Below are 18474 nucleotides of genomic sequence, written 5' to 3'. Positions count from 1 at the left end.
CACAACTCCACCAGCTCAAAGGATGAGGGAACATATGCTTCTCCATATGCCCAGTGCCGACTCCTCAATGCATTTATTACTTGGAGCTTAGTGATTGAGGAATGTTTGTAATCTTTTATTTTTCCTTATAGTGAGTCATTCTACTGTACATTTCAAAATCTGTGATAAGTTGAAAGATCCAAGAATTGAGGTACATTTCAACAAACAGCTTCCCATCTGGTAAATGAGAGGTTTTATTTATAACCAGGTATTCAAATAAGTGGTATGAAATGACATTCAAATTATTTTGTCTTATTACACGTCTAAAGGACTGAGCAAAAACACAACCCTCCTTCCAATTCACTCTCCATACTGCAGCCAGGTCAGGAGACTCATCTGCCTTAAATTCTTCAACAGGTCCAAAGTCCCCACCTTGGCTAATGAGGCCCTCTATGAACTGGCCCCTGTCTTCCTTCTTCAAATTGTCTCTCAACAACCCCTTCCTTTTCTAAACTCCATCAAACTGGATCTTTCAGTTCATTAAATGTATCCTTAAGTCAGCACTCAACTCAAGCAAAATACATAGGTAGGAACTGTTCAAAAACTAAGTCAGTTTTAATACAAGGCTTACTACCAACTAGCTGCTTTTCATCTACCAGACCCCGAGCAAGTTTCTTGAAGTCAGCAGTTGGGGTTTAGGATAGAAACAGGGACAGCCACTGTGAGTATCTGCTTCAGTGTTTCAGTCCAAAAGGCTCACCTAGTGGATTCTTCCTTTGGCACCATGTTTGGAATTACTGCAAGAGCTAGACCAATCTGGGAATACCCAAAGGAATTCAGAACTGCTGAACTGACAGACCTGTTTCCTCTGGTCTGAGGGTTAAATAATTCCCCACTTCTCTCTCCACCAGTGTTAGCTAGGGCACAAGTTTTCCTAGCTAACACTGCCTCACCAATTGCCAGGGAGTTTCTCTGTTTTGAGTTATGTTATCAGAGTCTCACATGGGAAGCCTGAGTTAGTCCAAAGTTCAGGTGATCTTGTGCATCATAAGGTTGCGAGATGTTCCAAATGCCCCAAGCCAAACCAAAGGGGAGACGCTTCGAAGTTTCATTTTACATCTTCAGATCCTCTCATTTTTGTTTAAACCAGCATTTTGGCAAAGCATCCTCTTTTTTTTTAAGAGTTTATCTACCCATTTATGAGCATATGAGTCAATCAGTTAACATCTACAGAGCCTTAAATGTGCTTAGTTCATTGGTAAGAGCTTTGGGGTGTAAAACAAGTGTGCTCACAAGGCTTGAATCTGAGTGGAGAGATAAAGCTTTAATTGATGAAATAATAAAGTGCTAAAATCTGCATACTTGCTATAAGTTCTTTAATTCAGAGTGAGATAGACTGCTATGGGGAGAAAGTTCTAGTGAAGACTCTACAGAGAAAGTGATATTTTTGTGGCAAATTGAAGGATGGGTAAGATTAAGTATAGGGTCATGTGGAGGTTGCTGCCCAGGTGGCAGCCAAGGTGGACCTGTAATGGGCACAAAGGCACAGAGGCAGGAAAGATAATACCAACTAGGCCTATCCCTGCTACCTGTGCTCCAGAAAGCACTGCCTTCCACAGTGGTTCTCAAACCTTAGTGTGCATCAGAATTTCCTGGAGAGGGTTTGTTAAAACACAGATTTCTGGGGCCCATTCCCAGAATTTCTGATGGGGTAAGACCTGGGACTTTGCATTTTTAACAAGTTCTCAGGGCTTCCCTGGTGGCACAGTGGTTAAGAATCCACCTGCCAATGCAGGGCACACGGGTTCGAGCCCTGGTCTGGGAAGATCCCACATGCCACGGAGCAACTAAGCCCGTGCGCCACAACTACTGAGCCTGCGTGCCACAACTACTGAAGCCCGCGCTCCTAGAGCCCGTGCTCCGCAACAAGAGAAGCCCCCGCAGTAAGAAGCCCACGCACCGCAACGAAGAGTAGCCCCCGCTCGTCGCAACTAGAGAAAGCCTGCACGCAGCAACACAGACCCAAATGCAGCCAAAAATAAATATATAAAATAAATAAATTTATTAAAAAAAAACCAAAAACAAGTTCTCAGGTGATGCTGATGCTGTTGGTCCAGGGCCCAAGCTTTGGAAACCTTTGGTCTAGACTATGATGATGGTTCACCACTCAGTACATTTCATCTGGAAATGATGCTGCAAATCGTCTCTCTCAGCGATACTCTTTGTTCTGCTTTCTTCCACGCTAAAGCATATGGTCTTCTCATTCACACCTTTACATTTCTCAATCTCATCTTTCCTTCCCAGTGCCACCCTAGTCCCACAACCCTTATCTCCACAATCAGATTGAGTTTGGTCATTTCCTGCCCTTTTTTTGTTGTAATTGTAAGCTGATATCAGATGCTGTGACCTTTAGTCAGTCTAAACCTTGAGACTTCAGAAGGAAAAAGTGAATAATGTTATCAGTGTTCAGTTTCTACCTTATTTCCTTATCTCTTGCAGATTCATTGGTAAATTAATGTGGTGATGTGGGGGACCTGATTTTAATTTTCTATTCAACACTGATTATAATTTCCCAAGTAGAAGCTTATTTGCCTTGGAATTATTTCTCTTTGATAAACTGATTACCCAAGTAGGTAGCAGTGTGACTGTTAGAGTGGTTCTGATAATTGCATGTTGATTTAAGGCTTTACATATTAAATAATTAGATTATGGTTGACCTTTGACAGAAGCTTTGAATTCCTTTCATTTTATCAGCAATCATAGTACATGGCAAATTAGTAGCCAAAACACATTGTAACTTCTCTCCATGAATAATGAAAGAAGTTAATAGCACATAGTAGGCACTCATGTATTTGTTGAATGAACAAATAAATGCATTAAAAAATGCATAAATAATTTTTATTTGCTCCATGAAGCTAAAACAGACATAGTTCCATGAAATATACACATGGTTATTTTGTATCAGTTTTAAATTTGGCAGGTTACCAAATGTTAATTTGCTTTTAGCTAGTAGAGATTAAATGTAATTCCTTCCCTGAGCAGCCCTAAAGTAAGCAAGCATGAAAGCATTTTCACAGTAATCTGGGAGGAATTGACATTTAAAGGAGTTAGCATTACATCTGTACTTTAAAGCTATTAATTTCATAGATAAATTAACTTCATTACTCCATCTTTATCTTGCATTTTGAAAGGACTCCATCAGCTGGACGATTGACAGCCGAGGGTCAATTGAAACTGCTCTTATCCCAGCCAGGCTGTAATTGGAACCTGCTTCTGGAAACCCTACTGCATCATGATGGTCTTTTACTGAGAATCTTGCTAAAGAGCTCAAGTGAGTATTTGTAGTTATGAGAATGTCCTGAAAAACCCCAGTCATTGCTCAAATTGAATGGAATTTTTTTTTCCTACTTGAATGTTGGTAGAGGGATGAAACCAAATGCATTATATCAATAGTCCAGGGGGTTAGCAGCAGGCAAAATATTGAGTAACTTTATAAACCTATTGGAAAGATTTTTTTCAGGGATTCTGAATGAGGGCAAAAAATATTTTTATATAATACTGTCCTATCATAAACTATCATAATATAGAAATATATCAATATATGGGGTTTGAAATGCCTAAGAATATTATGGGAACACAGTTATATGTCCAAAACAGAAGTATCAATTAGACCTGAGAGAGCGAGAGAGAGAGAAAGGGAGAGAGAGATTGCTTTAGAGCCACATTAGACATTTCAGTGGATCATGAAGAATGCTTATATAACTTATGAACAAGCAAGCATGGCTTACAGCCATATCCACTGGGGCATGGAGAAGTAATCATGAGAAAATTATGAATGGAAATTGAGGAGTAATGGAAGACCATACTTCTCTTAATTAGACGTTCTTTTTTCCCCTGTAAGTACTATTTTAGAAAATGGTAGGTAATGCTATGCCAATCTCATAGTATATCCTACTGCTCCCCTGCTACAGAGTTTTCCAACCATCTTCACATACCCCTACACATTTCTTCCCTTCTATACTACAGGTGTAGCCAGATTAATTTTTATCAATCACTAGTTTCAGTATAGTTTTCTCTAATCAAAATCTTTTTTCTCTAGTTCCCCATCACCTACAGGAACAAATCCCTGTCCTTTGACCATTCAAATATGGCCCCAGACTAGTTCTGTAAGCTTTTTCCCCACTATTCTCTTGTGTGTGTGTGGGCACACACGCACAATCATACACACACACACACCCATTTCAGCCATTGTCCCCAAAGCCCCATGCACATGCTCCTTCCACACCTTGGCTCACCCATTTTTCCTACTTGAAAGACCCTCCATAGACAACCCAGCCTCCACCAATGGGCAAAGGCCACTGATGTTCCAGATCTCTGAACACTGTAGCTCACACTGATGTCTCCCTGCCTCCCCTGAACTTCACAGTGTCTGTTATGGTGGCTGCTGCCCTTAGCTTACTCTGCCTTGTATTGTTATTATATCTGTATATGAATGAGGCAAATGTTACCAGGCCCGACCAGCCTGTTGGTATACAAATGAGGTTCATAGCATTCCCAGTCCAGATTGTTCCAGTCATTTCTGGAATTTGTGGTTTCTCAGATCTGCTCATGACCAGTTCCCCATATTCTTCTCTTCCGTACACCTTGATGTTTGCTTCCCAAAAGCCACTTAGGGGAAGTGCCTCACTACTGAGCCCTTTGCTCCTCTCCAGGTGCTCTCAAATTCATAAAATCTTGTGGTGCCAAAGGTCACTACAACTCCTCCAGTGTCACTGTGTTCCAAGGAGAAGTTCAGAGGTTACCTCTCCTCGAAACCCTGAATCTGACTTTATTCTCTTAGCCCCCAAGCAGTACTCTGTGGGCCTTAAATCTTACAGAGTTGAACTGAAACCAGTTCAGTTCTATAACTCCACTCTCCTAAAGGGAAAACAGGTGCTAGGGAAACTAAATGCTCAAGTAGCCAACATATATTGTTTACTTACTAGGTGTCAGGCACTGTGATTCTTAAAACCTTATAAAGTAAATATAATTATTTTTGTCATGTTAAAAATAACATTAGAGTTTAAGATAATGTTATTTGCCAAGAGACACATGTAGCTGATAAATGGTGGGTAACCCAGGATTCCGAACCCAGCTGGAGCTTTCTTTCCCCTACCCTTCTGTACAAATACTCTTGCAAATTAAATCCTGGAGCGGACCAGGGGTATCTGCAAGAACTGTAATCTGTCCACTCTCAGGTTGAATCAACCAGGACACCCCAGTGCACATGCATTTAACTGTTCTTTCCAGCTAGGTAATTAGTGCTGATCATAGATTTTTATTTTCATATTCCTCCTCAAGCTAACACAGTGCTTTTTACAGAAAAAGTCCAGTGATTGGCCAGTGATCCATTAGAATATAAAATATGGAGCTTCCATTAAACTTTATAATCTGAGCTTTCAGGCAAGGTGACTACACAACACAGATAGTATCTGACATGGCTGGAGAGTTACTCTAATATAACTCATGAAACTCATGGGCATGGTCCCAGAAGAGAAATGGTTTCCTCTTGATAGAGTTATATAGAACAGCCTGGAAAAACAATTGCGATCAAACATTGGACTATACTGATGTAGCCACTAAGTATAGGAATAGCAACTGTGGTTAAATGAATATTTAACCATGTTTTCTTACCAAAAAATTCCACATTTACTTACCAAAAATATTACATCTACCTTTTGTACGTATAACATGATATTGTTTTTGAGGGACTTACAGGTTATTGAAGGTACTATATTGTATCTCCTTCAGTTCTGGTTCTTATGGAATACGGAAGTGTATTTACCCAATCTGCTCAAATATCTATCAGTTTTTGCAAAGGTTGTTAGGTGTTTGATCAGGGTTACATAACTGCTTTGGTATTGTATTGAATTTTATTAGCTACTTCAAATACTGTAAGGATGAAGTGACAGAATTTGCTAATCGATTGATTGACTGACTTATTAAGCTGCAGTAGAAACCTTGTCACTTTAATTTAGAAACAGTATATTCAGGGAATCTTATTAACTAGACTAAGATGGAAATTATTATGCACCTAAAAATACATACATAATATTTTTTCAGAGATTTTGTTTTCATTGAATACCATTTGGTAATTTAGAAGTTTGATCATATTTTTAGGAAAGCAAAATTTTAGAGTAAAATATGCTGATTAGGTGTTCCAAGCATCATAACTATTGGGCTTTTTATGTGAGAGTTTTCCTTTATAAATAGTGTCTTTTTGGTCTAATTGATAAAATTTAACTTTTGTTAAATTGGCTCAGGAATAAGAATAGAGATTTGAAATACATATTTTTATTTTTATTTATTTGGCTGCATCGGGTCTTATTTGTGGCACATGGGATCTTCGTTGCCGCATGTAGGATATTCATTGCAGCATGCGGGCTCTTAGTTGCGGCGTGTGGACTCTTTAGTTGTGGCATGCATGCGGGATCTAGTTCCTTGACCAGGGATCGAACCCAGGCCCCCTGCATTGGAGGCACGGAGTCTTAGCCACTGGACAACCAGGGAAGTCCCTAAATACATATTTTTATTGTACATATTTTAAAACAAGGTCCTCTTCATCCAATAAGCAATTATTAAATTCTGTTAGGTAGAGAATTTTCCTTGATAGACAACCATATATTATAAAGATTAAAATATAGGAGGTTTATCTCTTTTATATCTGTAGCTTTTGGTCTTGCTCTATGAAAATGATTTATCAGAATTTCTATTTATCTTAAAAAGAATCAACTGAGCATATATGGAAATAACTTTCTTGTAATATGAGATACAACTTCACTGAAGGTCAGAAAATAGTAAAATTTAATAAATGAATGAATAGTAAAATTTTAATTTATTCATTAATAATAAAAAAAATCATAGGCTGCAAGCTTCTAGGAAGCTTGGATAAGGTTCAATGGGCATGAGAAGGTAATGTTCATTGGTTTTATTTTTAAGATGGGCCATCCTAAATTTGAAGGAAAAAAACCTCTCAACTACAAATGTTTATAGAAGATTTTAAATTTGTAAGACACTATTTTGGATTAGTGACGTTAAAAACCCAGAGCAATTGTTTTGACGTTACCTCACTGAGGCCACATGGCCTTAACCAGTTTCTTACTTGTGGCATCAAAAGAAAAAATATTTGGCAATTTCCCAATTGTTAGCAGGTGACCTTTTCCTGCTAGTGACATTTGAATGAAGTATAACTAACTTTCTTTGCTTTGCCCATTGCCTCAAGAATGATTCTCAGTGAAACTTCTTGGCTTCTGGTGATTTTCAGTAATAACATAACAACCACAACCAACTAGCAAACACGTAATATTTAACATGTTCTAGACACTGCTTCTAAGTCTTTAAATGTGTTCACTCACTGAATCCTCAAAACAAACTCTGTGTGGTAGGTACAATTATCATCTCCATTTTACAGATGAGGAAAGTGAGACACAGAGAAATCAAGTCGTTTGTCCAAGTCACACAGCTAATAATCAGCAAAGCAGGATTTGATTCAGACAGCCGGTGTGCAGAGTCTGTGCTTTCACCCACTACACCTGCACGGCATCCTGGCAGAGCCACAGAAAGTTTACAAAATTGCAGGGTTTCACAATTTATGAGAACTATCAGGAACCTCTATCATGGATAATTTTGCTAGTACAATCTGTACTTTTCAACCTTGTAACAAAGTGCCAAAAGATAGTCAAGAAACTGACCTACAGAGAATTCTAAATAAATTACTGCCACCACTACAAAGGCTTGGTTGATTTAAAATGAATTAATCAATTCAAATTCTCTGACTTTATGGTTAATGTTTTCTTGATCTCTTGGGTAATGAGGAATATCGTGGCAGAAGCTTGGTGTTTTGTTGTACATTATGTGTGAGTTTCATTTTATGCTGTTTCATGACTGTCTTGAAGGAAGTGACCAAAAGTAAAAATATGCTCCCTCTTGGTACCCTTAGTGCACCTAACTTCAATGTCCTTGGCTGCTTTCACTAGTGACAACATCTGTATTCTTACTTGTTCAATATTTTTTTCTTTGCTGGATTTGTACCCTGTTCTTAGCAAGACCAGTAGAATCATATTTGTGTGTTCTCGCCTTAGTCTTTCCAACCAAGGATCCTATCCGCGAATGATGACAGACTAGCCTAGAATATCAGTGGTCTCCATAGAATTATTACAGTCCCAGAAACAGTTATCATCTAGGGTCTGTGCTGAGCCTCCATGAGGGTAGGGTGGTTGTAGGGTATGATTATGTAAAGCAAGGCTTCTGGACTTTACAGTGCAAAAACTTTACCTGGGGAACTGGTTAAAACTGCAGATTCTGGTTCAGTAGGTCTTGGGTGGGACCTGAGATTCTGCATTTCTAACAAGCTCCTGGGTAATGCTGCTCCTGGTGCTGCTAGCCCCTGGACCACCTTTTGAGGAGCAGGGCCATCGAACAAGGTATCTGTTGCTCTAGATGGCAAAAAATTTGGGTATGTGCTTTGTCTTTCCAATGTATTATGCTTTTTTTTTTTTTTTGCTTTAATTTTTATTTATCGCTTGGAAAAATGTTAAGGATACATTTTTTTCATATTTAACTCTTTTATAGGCTAATTTATAAAAATGATAATGGAAAAAATCTTCCTTTGCATATAAAAGTTTTCATTATTTTATGAGTCAATTATTAGGTTAAACCAAATAGAATTGCAATTTTTGTAGGTCAAAAGGTCAAATATCAGGAATTTCATACAGTAATCTAATATAATGATAAATACAGAGACATAATTTACTTAAGATTATTTATAATCCATTTTATCAGAACGTTCACATAAGTCAGAAAGCTTGGTCTTATTCAAATACAGAACTGATTATGTCACTCCCCTGCTAAAAACCTTTAGTGGTTGCCCACTACTTATAGAGTACAGACCCTAATACTTAAGACAAAAGCAATGCCCGTTGTGCTCTGCCAATGGCTGACTTGTCCAGCATCGGGTCCGTGCAAGCTTAACATGCGTATTCTGGTCCAGGTTGTGCATCTTAGATTTGTATATTTATAATAGCAATGTCCCTGTAGAAGTATCTTGAGAAAAGAGGGAGATGCTCCAACACCCGTGACCTTTCAATTAACTGGCCCAAATTCCACGTTCTTTCCTGTTACAGAACCTTTGAAATGTTATTTTTTTGAGCCTAGAATCGTCTTCCTTTTCATTTTTCTGGCAACTGATAATCATCTTTTAGCTTCAGTATTACTTCCTAGGAAGTCATCTTTGATCATTCCATAACGTCCCACCATAATTCCTTTCGTAACACTCGTCACAATTTTAAGTGAAAGGTTAAATGACATAGTTGTGTATTTAGTCCCTGTGTCAGCCGCTGCAAGCTCCAGAAGGGCAGGGACAGCTCATCATTGTTCCCCAGTACTTGGCTTGGTTCTCGACACTTGAGATTGGTACTGAGCACATAGAAGGAGCATAAAAAGTATTTGTGAATGAATGAAATTTCCAGGAAAAAATTCTACTTCATTCATTAGCGTTGTGATCTGTCTATACTTCAGTCTCCCCATTTCTAAATTAGGGTACTAATAATGACCTTATGTGTTTATTTTGAGGTTTATAAAAGCAAATAGGGACTACCCTGGTGGCGCAGTGGATAAGACTCCACGCTCCCAATGCAGGGGGCCCGTGTTCAATCCCTGAACTAGATCCCACATGCGTGCCGCAACTAAGAGTTCACATGCCACAAATAAGGAGCCCGCCTGCCGCAACTAAGGAGCCCTGGAGCCACAACTAAGGAGCCCGCCTGCCACAACTAAGACCGGGCACAACCAAATAAATAAATTAAAAAAAAAAAAACCTAATTAAAAAAAGTAAATAAACATAAAGCACCATTTTTTGACACCTAGTAGCTACTTAATTTCTATTAGATTCTTTTCTTCTTTTACACTGTCTGGAAAAATATGCTTGATATATTTTTCTTCTCTCATCACTCCTCCTGTGCTCTCCATGCAGTGGTCTCTCCCTCAGCTTCTCAGTAACTCTCCCCTCCATCCAAGCATAAATTTGTCTCCAGGAGGTGGGTTTCCCCTTTGACATCTTTGGCCTGAAAAGATGTTGCCTTAGCAGCTCTCATGGGTATGAAGACGAGAACTGGACCAAATAAATAGTCCCAAGTTTTATATATTATAGCACTTCTTGAGAACCTTTGTATATAGCTTGGGAGATTGGTAATATAAATTTTGCTATGATGCTTCATCCACACAGAATCAGATCTAATTTGGCTTGACAGTGGCTGAAATTTTTTATATTCTATCTCTTCCTGGCACCTAGAAAATGTCTAATATATCTATAGGAACATGTTTCTTCTTCAGTAGTTAATGTGCTTCTAGTGTTAGCATGTAAATGATTTGGCATTATATTACGAGTGATACTATTATCATGAATTTATGTAGTATCTTTTCCCCAACAACTCAAAGTGATTTAACATATTATTTCATTTATGACCCTTGGATCATTAGGACTTTTGCAAATGAGGAAACTTAGATACAGAGAAATTGAGCAAATTGCGCACTTGGTGTTTAAGTGGTCCTTGTTAGAAGAATGAAGAGCTATTATTTCATGAAAGTATATCTATTGTTTTTAAATAAATTCTAAAATGAAAACATGAGACTTGGTGGAGACATTTATTCCTGGAAATGAGAAATAATATCCTTCTGAATTAATTTCTAAAAATGTTGGGTCACGATTTTATAAACACATTCTCTATTCAACTAGTATTTAATGGACATCAACTAGGTACAAGACACTGTTCTCAGCTGGAGATATAGTGGTAAACATGACGCCATATTGCCTTCATATTCTGGGGGATTAATTGCTGGGGAAACATGGGGAGGACAGACCTTATAAAGTAAAAAATATATATAAAAATTAGATAAGTTCAGTTGCTAATAAGTACCATGAGGTGCTTTTCTAAAACAGAGTGACTGATAAGAGATTGATGGATTGGGTGATAAAGAAAGGCTGCTTGAAGAGCTAACACCTATTTTTGCTTGTGAGTTATTTGGGAATAGACGGAAGATGTCCTTATATAGTATTAGATGTTTGGAATATATGTATGCTTTCTTCCAGTATTCTGGAATAGGAGTCAGCAAACTTTTTCTATAGAGGGCCAGATGGACCATAGATAGAGGGCTTTGTAGGCCACACAGTCTCCATCACAACTACCGACCTCTACCATTATAGCAGGTACAGCCCATACATAAGCAAATGACATGGCTGTGCTGGGGAGGAAAAAGTTTTCCTCAGCTTTCTTATGGTCACTGGCTGGGTTTGAAAATTAAACTGACAAAGAGAGAGTAACAGGATAAAAGCATACAAATTTATTTAATATAAGTTTTACATGACACAAGAGACTTCATAAGGAAATGAAGATCCAAAGAAACAGAAAATATCTTTATGCTAGGTTTAATGAAGAATGGACAGTTGTGGAGAAATATGATAGGTCAAGGAGTATGAGGTTAAGCGTAACAAATTGGGGGAAACTTAGCAAGGCTTATTTGCTAGGATTCTTCTCAGCATCGTTTTGACTTCAGAGATAAGGATGCACCTTTCCTCCTGGTATAGGGCGGGCACCTCTGATGTGAGGGTTTCATGACCTGTTTCAGGGGAGAAGGGCAGGGGGAAGGTCAGAGCGACCTTCCTGCTTCTGCTCTTTTCTCAAGCTCCTTCAGCTTAAAATATTAAGTATGCCAAGGTGCCATATTTTGGGGTAGCATTCCTGAACCCCATCACCAGTATTCCAATGGAACTTTATTTATGGACACTGAAATTTGAATTTCACATAATTTTTGTGTGTCACAAATCATATTCTACTTTTGATGTTTTTCAGCGATTTGAAAATGTAAAAACCATTCTTAGCTGTGGACCTTACTGAAACAGGCATCAGGCTGGACATGTCTCCTGGGCTATAGTTGCCAACACTTGTTCTAGAATATTGTGCAGCACCCAAGCGCCCACAGTGGCTTTATCACTTCTCTGCAAGGTGGTCATTTGCCATGAGGACCTGCACCTAGACCTAGCATGGTGCTTTTTTCAGAGACCATAGGAGAGAAGTTAAACAGCCCATTCTCTTTAACTTAAGAAGTTAGAGGGACCATTCCTGCTGGAGAGATAGGCTTGGTGTCTGCCTTAGAAAGGAATTTCTCTTTGAAATAACTTTAGCTCAATTTCACATTCTGTGGACTTTGTGCTTATTCAGGAGCACAGGTGGAGCTCAAAACTTGCCCCTTACTCCTTAGGGCTGCCAGTTGCAGAATTTGGACCAATAGTGCACTTATGCTTAGTGGTCTTTTTTTTGGCACAGGCTGCTTAAATGCAGAGTGCCCACTGAAGCGTGAAAAGTGCTAAGATGTTAAGTAAAAACCAGGCCATGCCTTGCTTAAATAAACTGGGTATGTCTAACTTGGAGAAGAAAAGAACTAGAGGAGGCAGGATAGCGATCTTCAAATATGTTAAGTCTTCACGTAAAAAAGAAAAAAATAATAGGCTGTCCAATTCAACACGTGGACATGCTTGGGAATAAGTTAAAAGGAAATGGATTTTGGCTGTCAGTCTGTCAGTCAAAAACCCTGAATTGTCATCCCTAATGATAACTGAGGAAGTGCTCTTCTTTTCTCTATTCACTGAAGAGACTTGCCCAGATTTCTGTAGTCCTTTCAGATAAGTGCTCTCTCTATATTTTTTAAATGCAAAACAGTTTGGTAACTTGAGCTGTCCAGCAGAGGGACGGCTGCCTTGAATGGTAGTGGATATCCCACCCCTGAAAGTATTCAAAAGCAAGCTAGGTCACCATTGTCACAGATGCTGGAAGACGTTTTATTTATTCACTCAGGAAAGATTTATTCATTTATTGACCAAATATTTACTGACCTCCCTGTGAGGTGCCTTCCAGCCATATAATCACATTATGTTTCTTAATCAGTTAGAACTTGATATAAATCTGTGGGGTAAGAGTCAAAGTTTTAAAGACCTATTTTGGTTGTGCTTTGTTAGTCTTGCCAGTGCCTACTGCTAAAGCAAAATTCCTTTTGCTCCACAATGATGCTTTTGAATTAAAATTAAATCCAACTTTGGTGACCTGGTTAGTAATTTCTTTTCCAATTGACAATCTTCTTATGCAGAATAGCCCTTTGTGCTTCTACCTTGTTCCTTTTCCATTTGAACTGCTCACGTTGATTTGCAAACCTAAAGGGCTTAAAGGTAATGTAAGAGACTCTTGGCAAACGTGATTCCTAGATTCAGTTTTATTGAATAGTAATCTTGCTAGACACAATACTATAAAAGGGTTTCATGGTCAAAAATACTTAGAAACACTATGTGTATACTAAAGTACCTTCGTAGAGAGTCACAGAGCTCATGAATAATTAAAGGCTGTGAAAAATCCTGCAGAAAACAAAAGTGTTTACTATTGTTGGAGCCAGCACTTCCAGGACATATGTGCTACCCATTAACATCCCACGAAACACACTTTGGAAAATCTTGCCTTGTAAAAAGCACGAGGAAGAATCCTAGTAGATACAGGTCCGTACAGCCAGAACTGTTTCAGAGAGGTTTGCCTATCTACGTTTACTAATATGTAAATAACACAAAATAATTTTTCAACATACAGAATTGCCTGTGTATGCCATGTACTGATGATCGGTTTTCAAGGAACTGGAATCAATTGCTCAGTTATTAATCTTTACTGAATGTAGCTATTTTCTCGATTATTCATAAAATGCTTTTTTTCTCCTTTATTCATTAAGGGTAAACCTCTTTAAGATTTAGTTTCTTCATTTTCCAATGCCAGTTTTAGATGATAGAAGAGAGAGAGCTATAGAAAAGACAGCCCACAAGGCACCCTGAAACCAAGAAAGCATGGCTATAAGGAAGCTAAGAGAGAAGAGAATTTTCAAGGAGTAGGTGAAAAGAAAGGAAGCAGTGGATATGAGGAAGATGAGGCTTGCGGGGGGGGGGGGGGGGGGGGGGAATGACATTTGAATATTATGACTAGGAGGTAAATGTCATTCCAAAAAAACCAATTACTAGATGGACCAAAACCCAACAAAACTACTCAAGAGATTTCTTTCTTTTTTTTTTTTTTTTTTTTAATTTTTATTTATTTATGGCTGTGTTGGGTCTTCGTTTCTGTGCGAGGGCTTTCTCCAGTTGCAGCAAGCGGGGGCCACTCTTCATCGCGGTGCGCGGGCCTCTCACTATCGTGGCCTCTCTTGTTGCGGAGCACAGGCTCCAGACGCGCAGGCTCAGTAATTGTGGCCCACGGGCCCAGCCGCTCCGCGGCACGTGGGATCTTCCCAGACCAGGGCTCGAACCCGTGTCCCCTGCATTGGCAGGCAGACTCTCAACCACTGCGCCACCAGGGAAGCCCAAGAGATTTATTTCTTTCTCCCTTCCTCCCTTCCTTCTTTCTTTAGTATTCAAACATTAGTTAAGCATGTAGCAGTGTTCCAGATGCTGTGGGAAGATACCTAAAGACAAGATGCACATCCATAGAAAAGTCCACTAAGGAAACAGTACTAGAGAGGTAATGAGGTCATATATATGAAATTGTAGAAAGCTACATGAAATTGAGGTATTTTGTATGAAGACAATAAATTACCACATACCGAATACCTGGTTTAGACTGAGTACTTTGCATTCAGAGGTTATCAACAATAAAATGTCAAAGCAGCCTTTGAGAAATTTGAGATTATAGTTTAATGCAAACAGCACAGGCAAATTCTTACTGCCTCTGTGATCTTGGGGCAAGTTACTTAATTTTTCTCAATTTCACTTATTCATCTGTAAAACTGGAATAACCGGCACCCATCCTGTAGAGTGTTAGGAAGATGAAATTACACTTAATGCAGCTCATGTGATGTTCTGCATAGTGTAATTTGTGGGTAGTAACTTTGTTTTTACGGAGTTGGTATAAATCTCAATTCACAAACTCAGATATACAAGGAATATCTAAGTCGCTTACTGTCTTCAAATCAACTTTAAGAGGATTCTGAGCGCCTCCTGCCTGGCTGGTAGGACATTTAACTGTAGCTATTCTTAGAGCTCCCACCCTTACCCCAGGGTCGTGCAGAAGTCCCTGTGAGACTGTTTTAATCATCAGTTATCTGGTCACCCTAGTTACTGTAGAAATACCCTTTATCCCTGTCCAAAGGCTCCTGCCAAGCACAGCAGCTAGGTGTGGCTTGTAACCTTTGAGACTGAGAACCTGTGTCAAGGATCCACTCAGTGCCTCACCCAGACAAGCCTCCCTGAGCTCTGCCTTCCAGCAAAGCCCTTGCAACCCACAGATGTCTCTCTCCAGTCCCAGAGGTCTCCTCTCTCTGAGCCCTCATGACCCTTGCCCCTGTCCACCTGCCAGACACATATGATTCCACTTTGGTATCATAGTACCAATATTGGTACCAATATATAGTACCAATATTTTTTGGCCTTAAAAAATGGCTATTTCATTTAGTTCAAACTAATAACTATTCCATGGATTTAGCTTTTTTTTTTTTTAAGTCTGGGCGGGCAACTGACTTCAGTCTATTTTTTGCTTTTCAAATAGCAAAAATCCCTGAGGCAAGTAAACAGACTACTTTTTTCGAGGCAAGGGAAAATAGAGAGAAATAAAAAATATACACTGAAGTATTTTGACACATTTATTTGGTAATAACAACAATGTTAATGCTAACAAAACTCATTATTTTTATTATAGTATTCCTCATATCCATCCCCCTTTCTCCATCTGTATTGTCAGTGCATGATTCATGGGGCCTTAGATTATTCAGGCTGTGTTGATTGTCTAGCTTTCTCTCTCCCTCCCGCATACCATTCACACTTCAGCCGTGCCACCCTACCAGCAGCAACCTGTCTTCTCACCATTGTACCAACTCTTCTGTCTTCCTGGAAAGCACCTTTCCCACCTCAACCTTGTCGTGCCAGTAAATTTCTACTCCTCCTTTAAGACTTCGCTGAGACATGATCTTCTCTGTGACTTCTCTGCGTTCCTCTCCCAAAATTTACAACATCATCCTCTATATTTTCATAGTACCTTATACTTAAGGCACTTAGACTTAAGGTGATCGAATAATTCTGGGACACAGTTTAAGAGTGAAAGAGGATGCTGCTACTAATTACACCAGAACAACAGACATAAACCAGGACTGCCTGAGGCAAACCAGGATGTACTGTAACCCTACTTATCTTTACATTGCTGTAATGATTGTTTACATGTCTATCATTCCCACCCCCCCACAAACACACACACACACACAGAGGCAGTGAATCCCTGGAAGGTGTAGGCCTTAGCATCTAATATGGCTGCTGACATAGTAATTGACTGATTAAATCTTGGGAATTTTATTGGAGCAGAACATTCTAGACTAGTGAAGTGGTTGAGACAAACAAAAGGCGATGGGTGGGAACACGTGCAAGGAAAGCAAGTACACCGGTTTGGGAGGAGCAGATGACTGGGGATTGAAACATAATTTGGGAAAAGATTGTGGAAACCCTTGATTTTCAGGTTCAGGAATTTCTAACAAAGTGTAGGAGCAGGGGAAGGTTTAAACATGGGGCGATGACATGAAGGATAACTGATAGTTGAATGTAAGCTGAATTAGAGGGAGGGAAACGCAGAGAGGACTGAGGAGACTATTTGGATAAAAAAGATGAAATTATGAATGCCTGGACTAGGACTCTTTGTCATTTAACCTTTTGTGCTTGATGAAAACTTAGGACCCTTTAGATTGCAAGTGACAGAAACCCAAATTAACCTGGTTTAACCAAAAAGGGAAATTTATCAGCTCAGCTAACATAAGTATACAGGCATTACTGGATCCAGGTTCTCACACAGTGTCGTCCCATCAGGACTGTTCTCTCCATCTCTTGGTTCTACTTACTTTATCGACTTCCTTCTCAATGGAGTTCTCCCCAGAATGGACATCAGTAGCTTCCAGCCTACTTTCTACCAGCTTAGCAACCCCAGTACAAAGAGAACATCACTGTACCAATAGTTCCAGCAAAAATCCTGAGGAAGGCTCTCTAGATCATGAAAATCAAATCACAGAAATAAAATTATCAAGAAGAACCATAGAAGCGATGAGCTTCCAAATGAGCAAGAAAAGGAAATGTACTCATTCCAAAATGATCTAGGTTATATTTTTTCAATATATTTAAAATATAAGAAACTTTATGAGAGTCATTATCTTTAATTCAATAAATATTTGTACATGTTATGATACTGGACATATCATGCTAATTATCTAGACAAAATAGAAATTATTTCACCTTTTCAGTCCTACCTGTAGATGAAACAGTATAGGAACTGATCTTTGAAGAAGTCATAATGGAGCCAGAGGAGGATGGAAAAGAGCGATTAAAATGGCTCTATCTTTGTGAGAATTCCTATTTAGTTTTATTGAGAAACCAGCTGATAAACCTCTTCATTCTGAAATGGCAGGATCTATGGGTTTGAGAAACACATACATTTATTCGTAGAATTGATAGCATAATACTGAGAACACTATAAATGTGAATTTCCTGTGAAATTTATGTTCTGAATAAAGGGTATAATAATGTTCAGAACACAAATCCCAAAGAGAGATACAAAGATTCATCTAGTTTTAAGTAGATTTTCAATAACAAGAGCGCATATAGAATAATTCTATTTGGTGTTCAAGTTATACATACATATACTTATTTGTATATATTTGTATATAATATGAATGAAATACTGCACCAAATATAGTAGCTATCACTGGTTGGTAGGATTTGGTACAATTTTAGTTTTCTTAGTTTCTTAGTCTGAATTTTTTACAGTTTCTAGAATGAATGCGTGTTACTTTTAAATGAGAAAAGAAATCAAAAAAGTATCTTTAAGAGGAAAAAGAATTCTGACATAAAGGGAAACTAGCACTGCCCTTTGAAGTGATGTCATGTGGTCCTTCTCACAACTTTTTTTTTTTTAAAGTGACAGTAGCCAGGACTGTCCAGTTTTTTCTGTTTGTTTTTTTTAAAATAAATTTATTTATTTATTTATATTTATTTTTGGCTGTGTTGGGTCTTCGTTTCTGTGCAAGGGCTTTCTCCAGTTGTGGCGAGCGGGGGCCACTCTTCATCGCGGTGCGCGGGCCTCTCACCGTCGCGGCCTCTCCCGTTGCGGAGCACAGGCTCCAGGGGCGCAGGCTCAGTAGTTGTGGTTCACGGGCTTAGTCGCCCCGCGTCATGTTGGATCTTCCCAGACCAGGGCTCGAACCGGTGTCCCCTGCATTGGCAGGCAGATTCCTAACCACTGCGCCACCAGGGAAGCCCCTTCTCACAACTTTTTCCCCCACAAATATCCAGGATTATCTCAGAAATTATATTGAGTTTGATGGACCATTGATCTGCAAGACTGTGGCGTTTCTCTTATTATGTAAATATTAATCAAATACATTTTTACAATACTATGCTAGAGTAAG

At 39.0% G+C, this 18474-nt stretch overlaps 1 protein-coding gene across 1 annotated transcript in view; it reads left to right on the top strand.

Annotated features, from left to right (window-relative positions):
* The window catches only part of KIAA0825 (KIAA0825 ortholog), a 404470-nt gene that overhangs the window by 156562 nt on the left and 229434 nt on the right, over positions 1-18474 (top strand). The window contains exon 13 of the mRNA XM_061189447.1: positions 3171-3310. Within this exon, the coding sequence (XP_061045430.1) occupies positions 3171-3310 (140 nt within the window). The remainder of the gene's footprint in view (positions 1-3170; positions 3311-18474) is intronic.

Source organism: Eubalaena glacialis, chromosome 4 (assembly GCF_028564815.1).
Source record: "Eubalaena glacialis isolate mEubGla1 chromosome 4, mEubGla1.1.hap2.+ XY, whole genome shotgun sequence".
Classification (NCBI taxonomy): domain Eukaryota; kingdom Metazoa; phylum Chordata; class Mammalia; order Artiodactyla; family Balaenidae; genus Eubalaena; species Eubalaena glacialis.
This window is presented reverse-complemented; position numbering and strand designations above follow the sequence as displayed.